Below are 16,338 nucleotides of genomic sequence, written 5' to 3' on the forward strand. Positions count from 1 at the left end.
CTCTCTCCATCTACCCCCATTCATTCCTCCCTCTCTCTCCATCTACCCCCATTCATTCCCCTCTCTCTCCATCTACCCCCATTCATTCCTCTCTCTCCATCTACCCCTATTCATTCCCCTCTCTCTCCATCTACCCCCATTCATTCCCCTCTCTCTCCATCTACCCCCATTCATTCCCCTCTCTCTCCATCTACCCCCATTCATTCCTCTCTCTCTCCATCTACCCCCATTCATTCCCCTCTCTCTCCATCTACCCCCATTCATTCCCCTCTCTCTCCATCTACCCCCATTCATTCCTCTCTCTCTCCATCTACCCCCATTCATTCCCCTCTCTCTCCATCTACCCCCATTCATTCCCCTCTCTCTCCATCTACCCCCATTCATTCCTCTCTCTCCATCTACCCCCATTCATTCCCCTCTCTCTCCATCTACCCCCATTCATTCCTCTCTCTCTCCATCTACCCCCATTCATTCCCCTCTCTCTCCATCTACCCCCATTCATTCCCCTCTCTCTCCATCTACCCCCATTCATTCCTCCCTCTCTCTCCATCTACCCCCATTCATTCCCCTCTCTCTCCATCTACCCCCATTCATTCCCCTCTCTCTCCATCTACCCCCATTCATTCCCCTCTCTCTCCATCTACCCCCATTCATTCCCCTCTCTCTCCATCTACCCCCATTCATTCCTCTCTCTCTCCATCTACCCCATTCATTCCTCTTTCTGCGTCTTTCGTTTTACGCTACTGATTAATAATCAAAACTTTATGTGGCTGATGCTACAGAAGAAGGGGTTTATGCGCATGCGTCTACTTCTATTGTTCTGGTGTCTCCGATGGGACCGTCTTACAGCGCACCTAGAGGTGTGGCATGTGTATTGCATCATTTTCAGCAAGCATTGCGTTGCCATATGAACCTGAAATTTTACTGATCCGTTGCCCATGTGGATGCGATATTAAAAAAAAAAATCTCGTTGCCGTTGTCGTGTGGATGTAGCCTAAGTTTTACCACTCCAACCTCGAGAGAGAGAGAGAAAGAGAGCACAAGACATGCTCTCCAAACCACCAAAACTTCACATTTCAGTAGGTTATACCCTCCCACACCTAATAGTCATACACAAGCATAATAAGATAAAATAAGAATTAAAAAAATTAAGAAAGTGGCTCCGCCCATGGAGACTGACAGGAAGTGGTCGTAGTGAAGAGAGGGAATAACTAAAGTTTCACTGAGTATCTGGTTCCTCAGTATTTGGGTTTGATCTTACAAACAGTCACAGCTACAAATTTAACCAGATAGCATATACATGTGTACACACACACACACACACACACACACACACACACACACACACACACACTCTCTCTCTCTCCACCAGTCTTAACACACTGGTCAGCAAATTACGTCTCAGTTCCATGGCGTGCAGCATGTTCCCTAATCAGTAAATGTCCACACAGCGTTGTTTGGACTCTGTTAAACTGTGCCATCGGTTTCTCTAAGCCACGTGTTTGACTCCGTTTCTGACTGTAGTCAGTCATGTTTCCAGATAAACAGCACCTCAAAGAACATCAGTGAATCACGGAGGAACAGTTGTGTGAAGGAAACGTGAGATGACTCTGAGTATCCTGTGAATAAATCACCAGAAGGGGGCACTGTCTTACAACAACGATGGGTTTATCTCGCACTTTGAAGTTGATGATGGTTAAAAGGAGTCTCTACTAAATACATGTGCCAGGATCTTCTGTTCCCAGTTAGCAAACCGGCTGCACAGTAATGTCGAGACGTGTTGTGCTGAAATATGTGCTGTCGTCGTGTCGATTTTTTTTTTCTAATGTGTTAACATTTTTTTCACATGATGTGACAAAACACAGATGAGAGTGAAGGATGTGATGAATGTGTTTTGGATTTTACTGTATATTGGTTATTTGTGTTGAAATAAATAAATAAATAAATAAATAATGGGTAAATGATGATCAGTGATGCCTGTAGAGACATCTGTCAAATTTTAGGTGTCCAGGTTAATTTGATTAAAGCGAACTAAACACATGCACATGTAAGTCATTCAGATTTGCTTGTCAGTGTTTAGTTTTAGACACACAGCTATGAAAGCTGGGTTTGTTAATTTTCCTAAATAAATATTCTGATAAGTTTCATTGCTATGTGCATGGGAACAAGTCCTCTGCTTAGAAAACACGTCACACGTGAAACCATCACAACCAGGAAACGCTTCGTGATAACCAGTGTACAGCAATCTGGGAAACATGAAATAAAAACAGTGTCCATGTGGGTGTGGGTGAGAAATATTCTCCTCCGATGCCCAGCGAGCAGAGCTCCACTGCAGTGGCTTTATCAGACAGGGTTTCTAACTGTATTTTTACACCTCTGTTTTCTCTCTTTCCTCTTACTGCTCACAGCGGCAGAGATGGTTTGTACTCTCTCTCTCTCTCTCTCTCTCTCTCCTTTCCTTTCATCATTCATTCACTGGTATCACGCTGTTGTGAACATTTTCGTAGAAGTCATTCAAGTCATTCAAGTGTTTGTGTTTGCTAGGGGATTTTTTACATCAATTTTTTTGATAATTGGGGATTTTTCGATACAGTTTGCACTACCGTTCAAAAGTTTGGGGTCAACCAGACAATTTTGTGTTTTCCATGAAAAGTCACACTTTTATTTACCACCATAAGTTGTAAAATGAATAGAAAATATAGTCGAGACATTTTTCTGGCCATTTTGAGCATTTAATCGACCCCACAAATGTGATGCTCCAGAAACTCAATCTGCTCAAAGGAAGGTCAGTTTTATAGCTTCTCTAAAGAGCTCAACTGTTTTCAGCTGTGCTAACATGATTGTACAAGGGTTTTCTAATCATCCATTAGCCTTCTGAGGCAATGAGCAAACACATTGTACCATTAGAACACTGGAGTGAGAGTTGCTGGAAATGGGCCTCTATACACCTATGGAGATATTGCACCAAAAACCACACATTTGCAGCTAGAATAGTCATTTACCACATTAGCAATGTATAGAGTGGATTTCTGATTAGTTTAAAGTGATCTGCATTGAAAAGAACAGTGCTTTTCTTTCAAATATAAGGACATTTCAAAGTGACCCCAAACTTTTGAACGGTAGTGTATGTTGATTTTTTTTTTTTTGGAAAAAGAGGGAAAGAAAGAAAAAACCCACACCATCGTCATCGTCTTTCTTTCCATCTGAAGTCGGTGTTGAAAAGGTTTGAAAGCGAAACACTTGTATTTAATAATTATTCACCAAAGGTGAAGTGAATATCAGTGAAAATGAACCGAGACGGTCGCTGAGCCTGAGGCGAATAATTGTTTTAGTATAAATACACAGGTGATTATTTAAAAAAATCATATTAAAAATAATTTATTTCAAACTTCCAAAGCAGTATGTAAGTGTAATAACTTTGCGGCGCAGACTTGTGTCACTGATCTACGCCGAGTCACATAAAATACTTTGCTGTGAAATTGATAAAATAAATCCCAACCCTGCCTTCCCTTTCAGTAGTTTGAGACCAAACTTCGGAGCATCTTTAGTGCTTTTAGAAACAGCGTTTTCTTTCATCGTCTGTAATTCTTCCTCACTGACGGTGATGAAGCGATTGGAGACATTTTGCCGAGTCGCTCGAGGTGATTATTGAGAAATAGTCAAAATCTCTTGACCAATCAGAGCGCTCAATTTCCTACAATCACCTGTGTATTTATACTAATAAAAGTGATATCAGTGGAATATCAGCTGTTTCGCTTCTGTTTCACTTTTAACTCAGTTGATATTATTTTCTATTTGTATTTGCTTTTATTCTGTTTTGTTTTAATTTATTTTTTTTAGTTTGTTGGATTTAGCTACTGTATTTTTAAACTGGTATTTTTATTTTATTTCTGATGAGACTGAATCTGTTTTGAAGGCACTGACCTGAAGAACAGCGAATGCTCTCACTGTGAGATAAACCCATGTCCAACTGTAACTTACCGCACACTGTGCCATAAAACTAACTGTGCCTCTGTCCGTCCATCTGTCCATTTATCTCTCTATCTTTCCAGCCATCTATCTATCTATCTATCTATCTATCTATCTATCTATCTATCTATCTATCTATCTATCTATCTATCTATCTGTCTGTCTGTCTGTCTCTCTGTATACCTGCCTGCCTGTCTATTTGTCTGTCTGTCTACCTGTCTGTCTATCTGTCTGTTTCTCTACCTGCCTGCCTGTCTATCTGTCTGTCTCTCTACCTGCCTGTCTATTTATCTGTCTATCTCTCTACTTGCCTATCTATCTATCTATCTATCTATCTATCTATCTATCTATCTATCTATCTATCTATCTGTCTGTCTGTCTGTCTGTCTGTCTGTCTGTCTGATGAGTTAATAACATCCTGTTGCTCTTTCTCCATGTGTTATTTGGATGTTGTTATCCTGTGGTGTGGTGAGTGAAGTGGAACGCGGGGTTTACAGTTGGTCCATCACCATAGATAGATAGATAGATAGATAGATAGATAGATAGATAGATAGATAGATAGATAGATAGATAGATAGATAGATAGATAGATAGATAGATAGATAGATAGATAGATAGATAGATAGATAGATAGATAGATAGATAGATAGATAGATAGATAGATAGATAGATTGATTGATTGATTGATTGATTGATTGATTGATTGATTGATTTAAGTGGTAAAGTCCTTGCAGTATTGGGCTTCCAGTGATTTCTTTGAACTGTTCTTTATCTGTGTCCAAATCATCATACAACACACACCTTTAATAAAAAAAAGCAAGAATTTGGCGCACACATTCTAATTTATTTAGGATTTTCTGAAATCAACATAGGGTCAAAAATTTACATACAGCACAACTTATATTTGGTTAAATCTCCCTTAGCAAGTTTCACCATGAAGAGCTGCTGTTATTCACCATCAGCAACCTCCTGGTAGAGTTCTGGCTGGATATTTGACCACTCTTCTTGGCAGAATTGGTAGAATCCCATTAAATCTGTGTTTCCTGGCACAGACCCAAGTGTTGAGCAGGCCAGGAGTTGTTTGAAGCTTAATGTTAGCCTGCTTTATCCTCCACAACCAGTGTCGATGTGTGTTTGCGGTGTGTTATCTGCCTTACTATCACAGCTGCTGTTATAGAAAAAAAAGAATCAACACCTTCTGACCAATCAGATTCGAGAACCAAATGCAGTGTGGGATAAATATCAATGAACATCATCCTGTTTGAACTTGTAATGATGTAGAAGGATTACTCTGAGATCCAGAAACCCATTTGGATGGATAGACTAGATCTCATTATCTCTAGCCGCTTTATCCTGTTCTACAGGGTCGCAGGCGAGCTGGATCCTATCCCAGCTGACTACAGGTGAAAGGCGGGGTTCACCCTGGACAAGTCGCCAGGTCATCACAGGGCTGACACATAGACACAGACAACCATTCACACTCACATTCACACCTACGCTCAATTTAGAGTCACCAGTTAACCTAACCTGCATGTCTTTGGACTGTGGGGGAAACCGGAGCACCCGGAGGAAACCCACGCGGACACGGGGAGAACATGCAAACTCCGCACAGAAAGGCCCTCGCCGGCCACGGGGCTCGAACCCGGACCTTCTTGCTGTGAGGCAACAGCGCTAACCACTACACCACCGTGACGCCCGGATAGAATAGATGTTGAATGAATTTTTAATGCAGTTCATGCACTGTTTGGATCTGTGCTGATACACACAACTGTGAGCGTGTTGGGTAAACGTCTGGAAATTCAGTTTATAATCAGGAATTCAAAACAAATTCCAGAGGATTTTGTCAAGTTTTTGGTTTATTCATTTCTATTATTATTATTGTTAAATTTATATTGTCGTGCGCAATTATGTTCATAGCCAGGTTTTTTTTTTGTCATTTTTTGGTTACTTTACACACATATTCCATCCTCATTATTTATGTTATGCTGTATAATAACATTCAAGTTCAATTGGTCACATATAATTACAAGTAATTATAGTGAAATTCTTATGTACCTTAGGTTGTTGCGAGTGTAAAAGTGTATAGATAAGATAAATTAAAAACTATAGAAATAAAGGGGAAGGGGGAAGAAAAAAATACATTTATATATATATATATATATGAGTGGAAGCATGGCAGAGATGTGATGATTGTGTGGTTACGAGTCCTTAAAGTCCAAAGTGCAGTAGTGCATAGTAGTGTACCTTGTTATCATTGTGAACAGTTCAGCAGTCTGATGGCCTGAGGGAAGAAGCTCCTCCTCATTCTCTCAGTGTTGGCCTTCAGCTGTCGGTAGCGTCTCCCTGAAGGCAGCAGGGAGAACAGTCTATTATTTGGGTGGCTGGGGTCGCTGGCGATCTTCCTGGCTCCGTCCCTGCAGCGGTTGGAATAAATGTCCTGTAGGTTAGGGAGGGTGGTCCTGATGATTCTCTCAGCGGAGTGAACCACCCTCCTGACAGCCAGCTGATCTCTCCGAGTGGTGCTTCCCATCCAGTTAGTGATGCTCCCACTCAGGACACTCTCAGTAGTGTCTCATTCAGTACCTGGGGCAATATTTCTACTTTTATTTCAGTTGCAAGTATTTTATTAGTGCAATATTTAGTTGTGTATATTACATACATAACCCGTGCCTTTACTTTTTTTTACGTTTTTATTTTTACACATAGATATATACAGTACATATACAGTTAGGTCCATATATATTTGGACACTGACACAAATTTTGTTTTTTTTACCTGTTTACTGAAACATATTCCGGTTATAGTTATATAATGGACATGGACATAAAGTCCAGACTTTCAGCTTTCATTTGAGGGTATCCACATTAAAATTGGATGAAGGGTTTAGGAGTTTCAGCTCCTTAACATGTGCCACCCTGTTTTTAAAGGGACCAAAAGTAATTGGACAAATGACTCAAAGGCTATTTCATGGGCAGGTGTGGGCAATTCCTTCATTATGTCATTCTCAATTAAGCAGATAAAAGGCCTGGAGTTGATTTGAGGTGTGGTGCTTGCATTTGGAAGATGTTGCTGTGAAGAAAACATGCGGTCAAAGGAGCTCTCCATGCAGGTGAAACAAGCCATCCTTAAGCTGCGAAAACATAAAAAACCCATCCGAGAAATTGCTACAATCTTAGGAGTGGCAAAATCTACAGTTTGGTACATCCTGAGAAAGAAAGAAAGCACTGGTGAACTCATCAATGCAAAAAGACCTGGACACTCACAGAAGACAACAGTGGTGGATGATCGCAGAATAATTTCCATGGTGAAGAGAAACCCCTTCACAACAGCCAACCAAGTGAACAACACTCTCCAGGAGGTCGGCGTATCAATATCCAAATCTACCATAAAGAGAAGACTGCATGAAAGTAAATACAGAGGGTTCACTGCACGGTGCAAGCCACTCATAAGCCTCAAGAATAAAAAGGCTAAATTGGACTTTGCTAAAAAACATCTAAAAAAGCCAGCACAGTTCTGGAAGAACATTCTTTGGACAGATGAAACCAAGATCAACCTCTACCAGAATGATGGAAAGAAAAAAGTATGGCGAAGGCGTGCTACAGCTCATGATCCAAAGCATACCACATCATCTGTAAAACACGGCGGAGGCAGTGTGATGGCTTGGGCATGCATGGCTGCCAGTGGCACTGGGTCACTAGTGTTTATTGATGATGTGATACAGGACAGAAGCAGCCGGATGAATTCTGAGGTATTCAGAGACGTACTGTGTGCTCAAATCCAGCCAAACTGACTGGTCGGTGTTTCATAATACAGATGGACAATGACCCAAAACATAAAGCCAAAGCAACCCAGGAGTTTATTAAAGCAAAGAAGTGGAATATTCTTGAATGGCCAAGTCAGTCACCTGATCTCAACCCAATTGAGCAGCATTTCACTTGTTAAAGACTAAACTTCAGACAGAAAGGCCCACAAACAAACAGCAACTGAAAACCGCTGCAGTAAAGGCCTGGCAGAGCATTAAAAAGGAGGAAACACAGCGTCTGGTGATGTCCATGAGTTCAAGACTTCAGGCAGTCATTGCCAACAAAGGGTTTTCAACCAAGTATTAGAAATGAACATTTTATTTACAATTATTTAATTTGTCCAATTACTTTTGAGCCCCTGAAATGAAGGGATTGTGTTTAAAAAATGCTTTAGTTCCTCACATTTTTATGCAATCATTTTGTTCAACCCACTGAATTAAAGCTGAAAGTCTGAACTTCAACTGCATCTGAATTGTTTTGTTCAAAATTCATTGTGGTAATGTACAGAACCAAAATTAGAAAAATGTTGCCTCTGTCCAAATATTTATGGACCTAACTATATATATATATATATATATATATATATATATATATATATGGGGTGGCACAGTGGTGTAGTGGTTAGCGCTGTCGCCTCACAGCAAGAAGGTCCGGGTTCGAGCCCCGGGGCCGGCGAGGGCCTTTCTGTGCGGAGTTTGCATGTTCTCCCCGTGTCCGCGTGGGTTTCCTCCGGGTGCTCCGGTTTCCCCCACAGTCCAAAGACATGCAGGTTAGGTTAACTGGTGACTCTAAATTGAGCGTAGGTGTGAATGTGAGTGTGAATGGTTGTCTGTGTCTATGTGTCAGCCCTGTGATGACCTGGCGACTTGTCCAGGGTGAACCCCGCCTTTCGCCCGTAGTCAGCTGGGATAGGCTCCAGCTCGCCTGCGACCCTGTAGAACAGGATAAAGCGGCTACAGATAATGATATATATACAGTATATATTCCCTATAGGTTTTTGATTCTTTTATTGCACTCCATTCTTTGTTATTGTTTATTCCTGACTCTTTTTCTGTCTGTGAGCTGCTGTAACATGTAAATTTCCCCACTGAGGCATGAATACATTTTATCTTAAGCAGATTTAAGTTAAATGTAAAATGTAATTGTTTTTGTTTATATTTTGTCTCATATCATTTAGATTAAACATAATAAATCTAACCATTATATTTGTGCAGCTTTGACTTCACTGACTATCATCGTACTCACAGTATCATCTTTGTTTGTTTGTTTGTTTGTTTTTCAGGAGGGGTTCAAAATGGGACTAACAGTAGAGGGCACTGTTTTTTCCCTCGATCCGCTCGACGGTCGCTGCTGATGCCAAGAAGACATTTCTTTGTTACGTAACTGTTCACCCGTTTGTATTAAAGTGCCAAAATTTTGGGTCTACAGTCGAAACGTTGTCAGTGTTTTCACCATGAGATTTGTATGTATTTGCATTTGGTATTTGGTTTACAAAAAGAAAGTCTATTAAAAAGCAGAATGCCAGATCACTATTTTTATATGAATTGTAACAAGGTTATGGAGTTTGGTCGTGAAAGTGTGTGTGCGCGTGTGTGTGCGTGTGCACATATGTGTGTGTGTGCAGAAACTGATAGATGTAGATAATAAAACCGATGGTCCAACCTTAGATAAAGGGTTCATAAGACACACCATATTCCATCACTGTGTTCATCCAGATGTTGATCTCATTTCATCCAGATGTTGTTCTGTATAAAAGATCCACTTCATGACAGCATGCAGTATCATTTTTAATTATAATTAATACACTTACAAATACTGAAATATCAAACGTACCCTTTGTTAACAACTTACAGTTTGTTTTATTATTATTTTTTTATTTGTTACTCTCATCATCATTGTAATATTTTCTTAACTGGACATGAATATTTTTGATGGATTTTCTAACTCTGTAGCCGGACTGTGTGTGTTCTATAATGTGTACTTGTATTACATTTTCCTTTGGTATTATGATGTATTTTAGTATATTCTTGCACCAGGAAGCACTTTGAGAGAGAAAAAGAAAAATATTCTGTCCATATATTGACTTTTCTTTCTTGTTTGGTTTTGATTCTTGATTATTTTTTACTTTGTATGCAATATTTTAGCCTTTGCCGTTGTAGTCATTAATTAAAGACAGTAATGTGTGAGCTGTGACGTTTTGGTGTATTTTGTGAAGCGACCATCCACAGAAGAGTTTATCAGAAAGCAGAACTTTGTCCAGATGTGGTGTATGTTGAAGGGTTTATTTTGATATGACATGGCAAAAAATACTTCACAGAGTTGCACAATAATCCTGAGTTTCTGCTTTCTTGCATTCGTTATCACAACATTTTAAATCGTCGAACTCGTTTGCATCAGTCCATCTGTCAAATTTCGGTTGTGATCCTTTAAAAAAAAAAGTGAAACATTACGAGTTGTTGAGTTCTCGTGATGGGAATCGAGCAGTAGTTGTGCGTCTGGGGAAATCTTCATCGTGCCAGTAAACCTCGTGTTCCACGGAGACGGCGTGGATGAAACACGCTGGAGTCACTTTGGATCGTCCGTCCCACTGGAATGATCTGGGTGAGATGTTTTTCCTGTGTAAAGCTTGTTTGTGAACGTATCTCTCCATCATTTATTCATTATAAGTGTATACAAAACATATATTAAATAACATCAGAGTTAGAATAGTATTCACAAAATAGTCAACACTGATATTTCATAAAAATTAAAATAGCTCAGCTTTAATACAGTACAACACACACAATGTTGAATAATTAAGTTGTTCCATAAAATTGAGTCGTACGTGAGCTGATATGCGCCTCTTCGGCTATGAGCTCGTGTACGACAAGATTGAGTGGAATAACTGTTTTATTCTCTCCACAGTCACTGGATTTTGAGAAAGAGAGCATTTTTATTTTTATTTTTTTGCAAATTAGATAAATAAAAACTTTATACAAAACGTCCGACAAAATAATTTCTGCTTAGAATGTAAACAAACCAGTGAAATGACAGGAGCAATTTGTGAAAAATGTGATAATAATTCTTGAAAAATTAAAAAAGATGCGTTCTTACCATCAAATACTTTTATTCCATATTTTGTTGCTTTTTTTTTTTGCATTTTTGGGGTTTTGTTTTCGAGTACAGTTTTTATTTCGTCCTCGATTGGTTCAGCAACACGCGCCGCCATTTTGTTTTTCTCTACTCATGGTATATGAGCTGATAGCCTAGTAATAGAGTAGCCAATCAGAGCGTACGATTGCTCATATCCAGTGAATGTGGAGGGAATAAAATATTTTAGACGTACATTTGAAATTTTGAGAGGATTTATGAGAGAACATTTTGATTACTGATCTCTGACGTCGAGTGAAAGCTGAACTTCAGTCTTTTGCCAGCAGTATTTGAAAACAACTTACTTAAAGAAGTGTCAGAAAGGAGACGATGCACTGTGTTAGTTCTCAAACATGTACCAAAAGCGTAAATAATATGAACGTACAACTCAGTTTATTGTGCTAAAAATATTTCATGCATCAAAAGAAGAGAATTGGAATAATAGAACAACAAATGGAACGTTGGCCTCACCAAGCATATGTTTTAATTTGCAAAGCAATATACATGAAGAAAATAAAATATATATGTTTTTTCTTTTAATTTTTCCCCCATCAGCCAAATAATATTGTATTTTAATTTTCAATGACACGCTATAAAAATGCAAAGTTTAGAGATTTTTTTAAAGAAAAAAAAGGAAAGTGCAAGGCTGGTAATGTGGAACATGCTTGAGAAATGACTGCTTCCTAATGGTTACATCATTATCATGGGCTCTTCGATATTATCTCTGTTACTGTATTTACAAAACATGCTCATGTTCTGCAGTTCATGTTCTGGATCCCCAATGAATCCAGTGTGGTTCAAACCCAGAACATTAAATATGGCACAAGAACAGCCCATGAAATGTTTAGATGAACTGAAATTCATGATGAAAAAAAAAGTTTTTAATGAGACGCTGAGTTCGTCAGTGTTGAAGAGATTTTATTTGCACCCCCTCACCCTGATCGGTACCTTTATTATTATTTTCCTGGGAGAAGTGTGACATTGTGACGTTACATTGCACCACTGACTTGTCCCAGTTTGTAAAGACGAGGTAGCTTACGCTAAAGACTCGATGTATTCAGTATTTAATGGTCAATTGCATTCAAACGTCATACAAAGCAAATGTAACAGAATAGAGATATCAATTTTAGAACAGTTTTCAGGAGAAACCACTCATAATGCCATAAAGCATTTCACCAAGACACATTTTCCTCTATAGCACCATGTGATTTGTTAAAAAGAAAAAAAAGTATCACAAAAATATTTAAATGTGTTTCATTTCTAAACTGGTGTCGCCTTTCGAATTGCTGGAACGGATCTCGGTTTCAAACAGCACACGATGGACTGGAGTTCACTAATCTATCAGAGTCAAGCCAAACAGAACCAAACAAATGGCTTTTTTTTTTTTTTAATAGTTTAATTAAAAACTTACTAATAAGGGCCAGTTATTGGAAAGGCACAATAAATATCCTGCTACAGGGCTGGAACAGTCCACAGTACGTTATGTACAAGGCTGAGCTTCTCAGCAGTCAGTTCAAGAGTCTCAGGATTCTCTTCAATGCATCTTTGTTCTATTTATTTATTATTTATTATTTTTATTTTACAAAAAACAAACAGGCCCAATATCGATGCCAAACTCCTGATCTGGGCGACCGACATCCACAGTGGCAATATCCACGATAGGTAACCTCACCGTTTTCTGTGTCCTGTACTCAAAAACGGTCTTTCCCCAGTTATTGTTTGCTTGCTGTGAAAAGAGAGAAAGAAAGAGCAGTTAATCACCGTGACACAACACTGTAGAGGTTTTGAAGGCAAATTAAGTTTCAAATAAGATCTAGCCCAGGCTTGGAGTACTTGAGTCCGACTCGTGCCCTAATTTTATGGACTTGACTTGGACTTGAGCACTGATGACTCGGACTCGTGCATTAACTGCATTCAGACTTGTAAATTGAAAATGAGGACTTGGATTCTTTCTTTATTTTTTGTAACATGCCATAATAATTTGGCACAAGATATTTATATCTACATTAATTTTATACTAATTTTGTGTAAGAGAATGCACATTCACCGGTTCATACATCATGTTCAGGAACAAACTAACGTTAACGGCGCTAAAATGCCCGGAGAGACACGCCTAGGATTGTCCACGCTGCTAATACAGACTTCTCGTGCAGTGGGAAAAAATGCACTGCTGTGTGTTCCATATGTAGAAGAACTATCGAGGGGACGACCTCGAACTTCAATCGTCATTTGGTAAGACTCCACCCAGAGAAGGAAATGACACACTGTGTTCACTGTTCTGTTGATAGTGGGTGGGGCTTGCTGAGTGATGAACTAGCTAGTGTTAACCCTCTCTCATGTTATTTGCCCTGTTGATAGCGGGCGGGGCTTGCTAAGTGATGAACAAGCTAGTGTTAACCCTCTCTCATGTTATTTGCCCTGTTGATAGTGGGCGGGGCTTGCTGAGCGATGAACTAACTAGTATTAACCCTCTCTCATGTTATTTGCCCTCTTGATAGCGGGCGGGGCTTGCTGAGTGATGAACTAACTAGTGTTAACCCTCTCTCATGTTATTTGCCCTGTTGATAGCGGGCAGGGCTTGCTGAGTGATGAACTAGCTAGTGTTAACCCTCTCTCATGTTATTTGCTCTGTTGATAGTGGGCGGGGCTTGCTGAGCGATGAACTAACTAGTATTAACCCTCTCTCATGTTATTTGCCCTCTTGATAGCGGGCGGGGCTTGCTGAGTGATGAACTAACTAGTATTAACCCTCTCTCATGTTATTTGCCCTCTTGATAGTGGGCGGGGCTTGCTGAGCGATGAACTAACTAGTGTTAACCCTCTCTCATGTTATTTGCCCTGTTGATAGCGGGCGGGGCTTGCTGAGTGATGAACTAACTAGTATTAACCCTCTCTCATGTTATTTGCCCTGTTGATAGCGGGCGGGGCTTGCTGAGTGATGAACTAACTAGTGTTAACCCTCTCTCATGTTATTTGCCCTGTTGATAGCGGGCGGGGCTTGCTGAGTGATGAACTAACTAGTGTTAACCCTCTCTCATGTTATTTGCCCTGTTGATAGCGGGCGGGGCTTGCTGAGTGATGAACTAACTAGTGTTAACCCTCTCTCATGTTATTTGCCCTGTTGATAGCGGGCGGGGCTTGCTGAGTGATGAACTAACTAGTGTTAACCCTCTCTCATGTTATTTGCTCTGTTGATAGTGGGCGGGGCTTGCTGAGTGATGAAAAAGCTTTTTATCTGTAGCCTGTTAACTAAAATGAGGCAGTGGAGCAGGAACGTTAGTCCAGCACAGTAGCAGAGACGCTTTCACATAAAGGCAGCAACAGACACCGTCACATGGTGCCATTGGAGTCTTGTTCTCAGACTCAACTTGAAATTTTCTTTCATGACTTGGACTTGACTCGGACTTCAACAGTGGGGACTTGAGACTGGACTCAGACTCGAGGTTTAGTGACTCGACTACAACACTGATCTAAACCACCATAGATGATGGATGCAATAAGATGTGGCATTAAGACAAGTAGAACTATACGCCAATGCTGTCAACAAGTCTACATGCTTCAAATACTCTTAAAATATACACTCGCTGGCCACTTTATTAGGAACACCCCTACATCCCACTGCTGTTTCCTGCTGTTCTGTAATCAGCCGATCCCTCGACAGCAGCACGATGCATCAAATCCCACAGATACAAATCAAGAGCTTCAGTTAACGTTCACGATGTTCAAACATCAGAACAGGAAACACTGTGATCTCACGGTGAAGTGTGACTTTCTTCCTTTCACTGTGGTATGGGTGTTGGTTTGATCCAGATGGACTGGTTTGAGTATTTCAGAAGCTGCTGATCTCCTGGGGTTTTCACACACAACAGTCTCTAGAGTTTACACAGAATGGTGCAGAAAACAAAAAACACTGAGTGAGTGAGCGACAGTTCTGTGGGTGGAAACAAACGCCTTGTTGATAAGAGAGGGTCAGAGGGAAATGGACAGATTGGAAGGATATAGTAACTCATATAATCACTCTGTACAACCGTGGTGAGCAGAAAAGCATCTCAGCATGAAACAGCAGAGGAACACATTGGGTTCCACTCCTGCAGCCAAGAACAGGGATCTTAGAACCAACAACACGTTCCTATTAAAGTGACCGGTTTAGTGTATTTCAAACAGGAAGGAAGCTATTGAAGAAAATCGATTTCAGACATTTGACCATTCTGTGACTTTGACCCTATTTGGATCAATTTCAAAATCTCATCAGTTGGTTACAATGCTGCTGATCATCTGACCCGCACAAACCTGAAACCACAACGCCAGAACCTGCTACCTAGACGCAGGAACAGTTTAGGGCAATACTACAGTCCCCAAATGAGCAAACGCCACAGATTCAGAAATCTAATCATACTCCAATCTATTCAGGATATTTTAAGGTTAACCACCATGAAATGTCCTAGTCATGATAATCATATTATTTTCCCATCTTTGCAAAATTTTCCACCATTTAGAAATCTGGAAACAACCCACATTATTAGTCTCTTGGCTGATTAAGTAGCACTTTTATATTACAGCAGAATAAACCTGATCCTAATTATAATGGAAAAGCAGGCCAAAAGTCAACATTACACAGGATGATATATCATCATATACTCAATTTGCAGCTCTCTTAAAGGGGCTGTTTCACTAATCATGGTTCTCTTTTTGAATAACACCGACTCACTCCTGCAACTCAGTCCAGTACTGTATACACACTGGAGTTTCTTATCCCTTATTTTACAGAGACACGCCCACAGCCCCACCTACAGCACTAATGTCTCTTATAAGTTCTTATAAACGTGTTTGTAAGAGTCAAATCCGGCTCAGTTTTGACCTTGTGCTCATTTCATTTAATTCTACTTTAATTATTACACTTAGATTTCACTGGTTAAATTGCAATTTTTTTTTTTTTTAGCACTAACTCAGTTTCACTTTGGGACGTATTCAGTACTTTCATTCACAATAGAAAGATATTTCAGTGGAAGTTACATCGTTTTGTAAACTCAGTGCCTCTGACAGGATCCTCTGTCCATCAGAAATGTCCTGTCCGGAAATCACTCACCATACAATGAGGTTGTAAATGATTTCTGGAGAAAATATTTGTCACTTTTGAAGCAGAAGACTCTGTTCTGTTGTTGTTCAGTAAAAAAACAGGACTTGAAACAGATGTGAGACGCTTTTGATTTGCAGCGGAGCTTCACATGTGGTTGAAATGTAAAAGTCAGAAAGTGTCCTCTCCGGAAAACCATAAGGATCGTCACCACTTTAGCTGTTATTACAGTCACCACCGTGCACAAACATCACTGCACAGGATGGGAAAATGTGTACTTCACACACATCACATCCATTTCAACAGTTTTTCACTTTGTATCCCTCACTCTTGTGGACTATAAGGAAGGTGGTCAGTTTTAGA

General features: G+C 39.9%; 2 protein-coding genes across 4 annotated transcripts in view; one reads left to right on the forward strand and one right to left on the reverse strand.

The window, feature by feature from the left end:
• The window catches only part of gulp1a (GULP PTB domain containing engulfment adaptor 1a), a 392,227-nt gene extending 382,269 nt beyond the window's left edge, over window positions 1–9,958 (forward strand). For all 3 annotated transcript variants that reach the window (XM_060928939.1, XM_060928940.1, XM_060928938.1), the window contains one exon: window positions 9,055–9,958. In XM_060928939.1, the coding sequence (XP_060784922.1) occupies window positions 9,055–9,126 (72 nt within the window). In that variant the 3' untranslated portion in view covers window positions 9,127–9,958. The remainder of the gene's footprint in view (window positions 1–9,054) is intronic.
• A 77-nt stretch (window positions 9,959–10,035) lies between these two features.
• col5a2a (collagen, type V, alpha 2a) overlaps window positions 10,036–16,338 on the reverse strand; it is an 81,886-nt gene continuing 75,583 nt past the window's right edge. Inside the window, exon 54 of the mRNA XM_060928937.1 lies at window positions 10,036–12,627. Coding sequence (XP_060784920.1) covers window positions 12,481–12,627 — 147 coding nt within the window. The 3' untranslated portion in view covers window positions 10,036–12,480. The remainder of the gene's footprint in view (window positions 12,628–16,338) is intronic.

Source organism: Neoarius graeffei, chromosome 9, assembly GCF_027579695.1.
Source record: "Neoarius graeffei isolate fNeoGra1 chromosome 9, fNeoGra1.pri, whole genome shotgun sequence".
Classification (NCBI taxonomy): domain Eukaryota; kingdom Metazoa; phylum Chordata; class Actinopteri; order Siluriformes; family Ariidae; genus Neoarius; species Neoarius graeffei.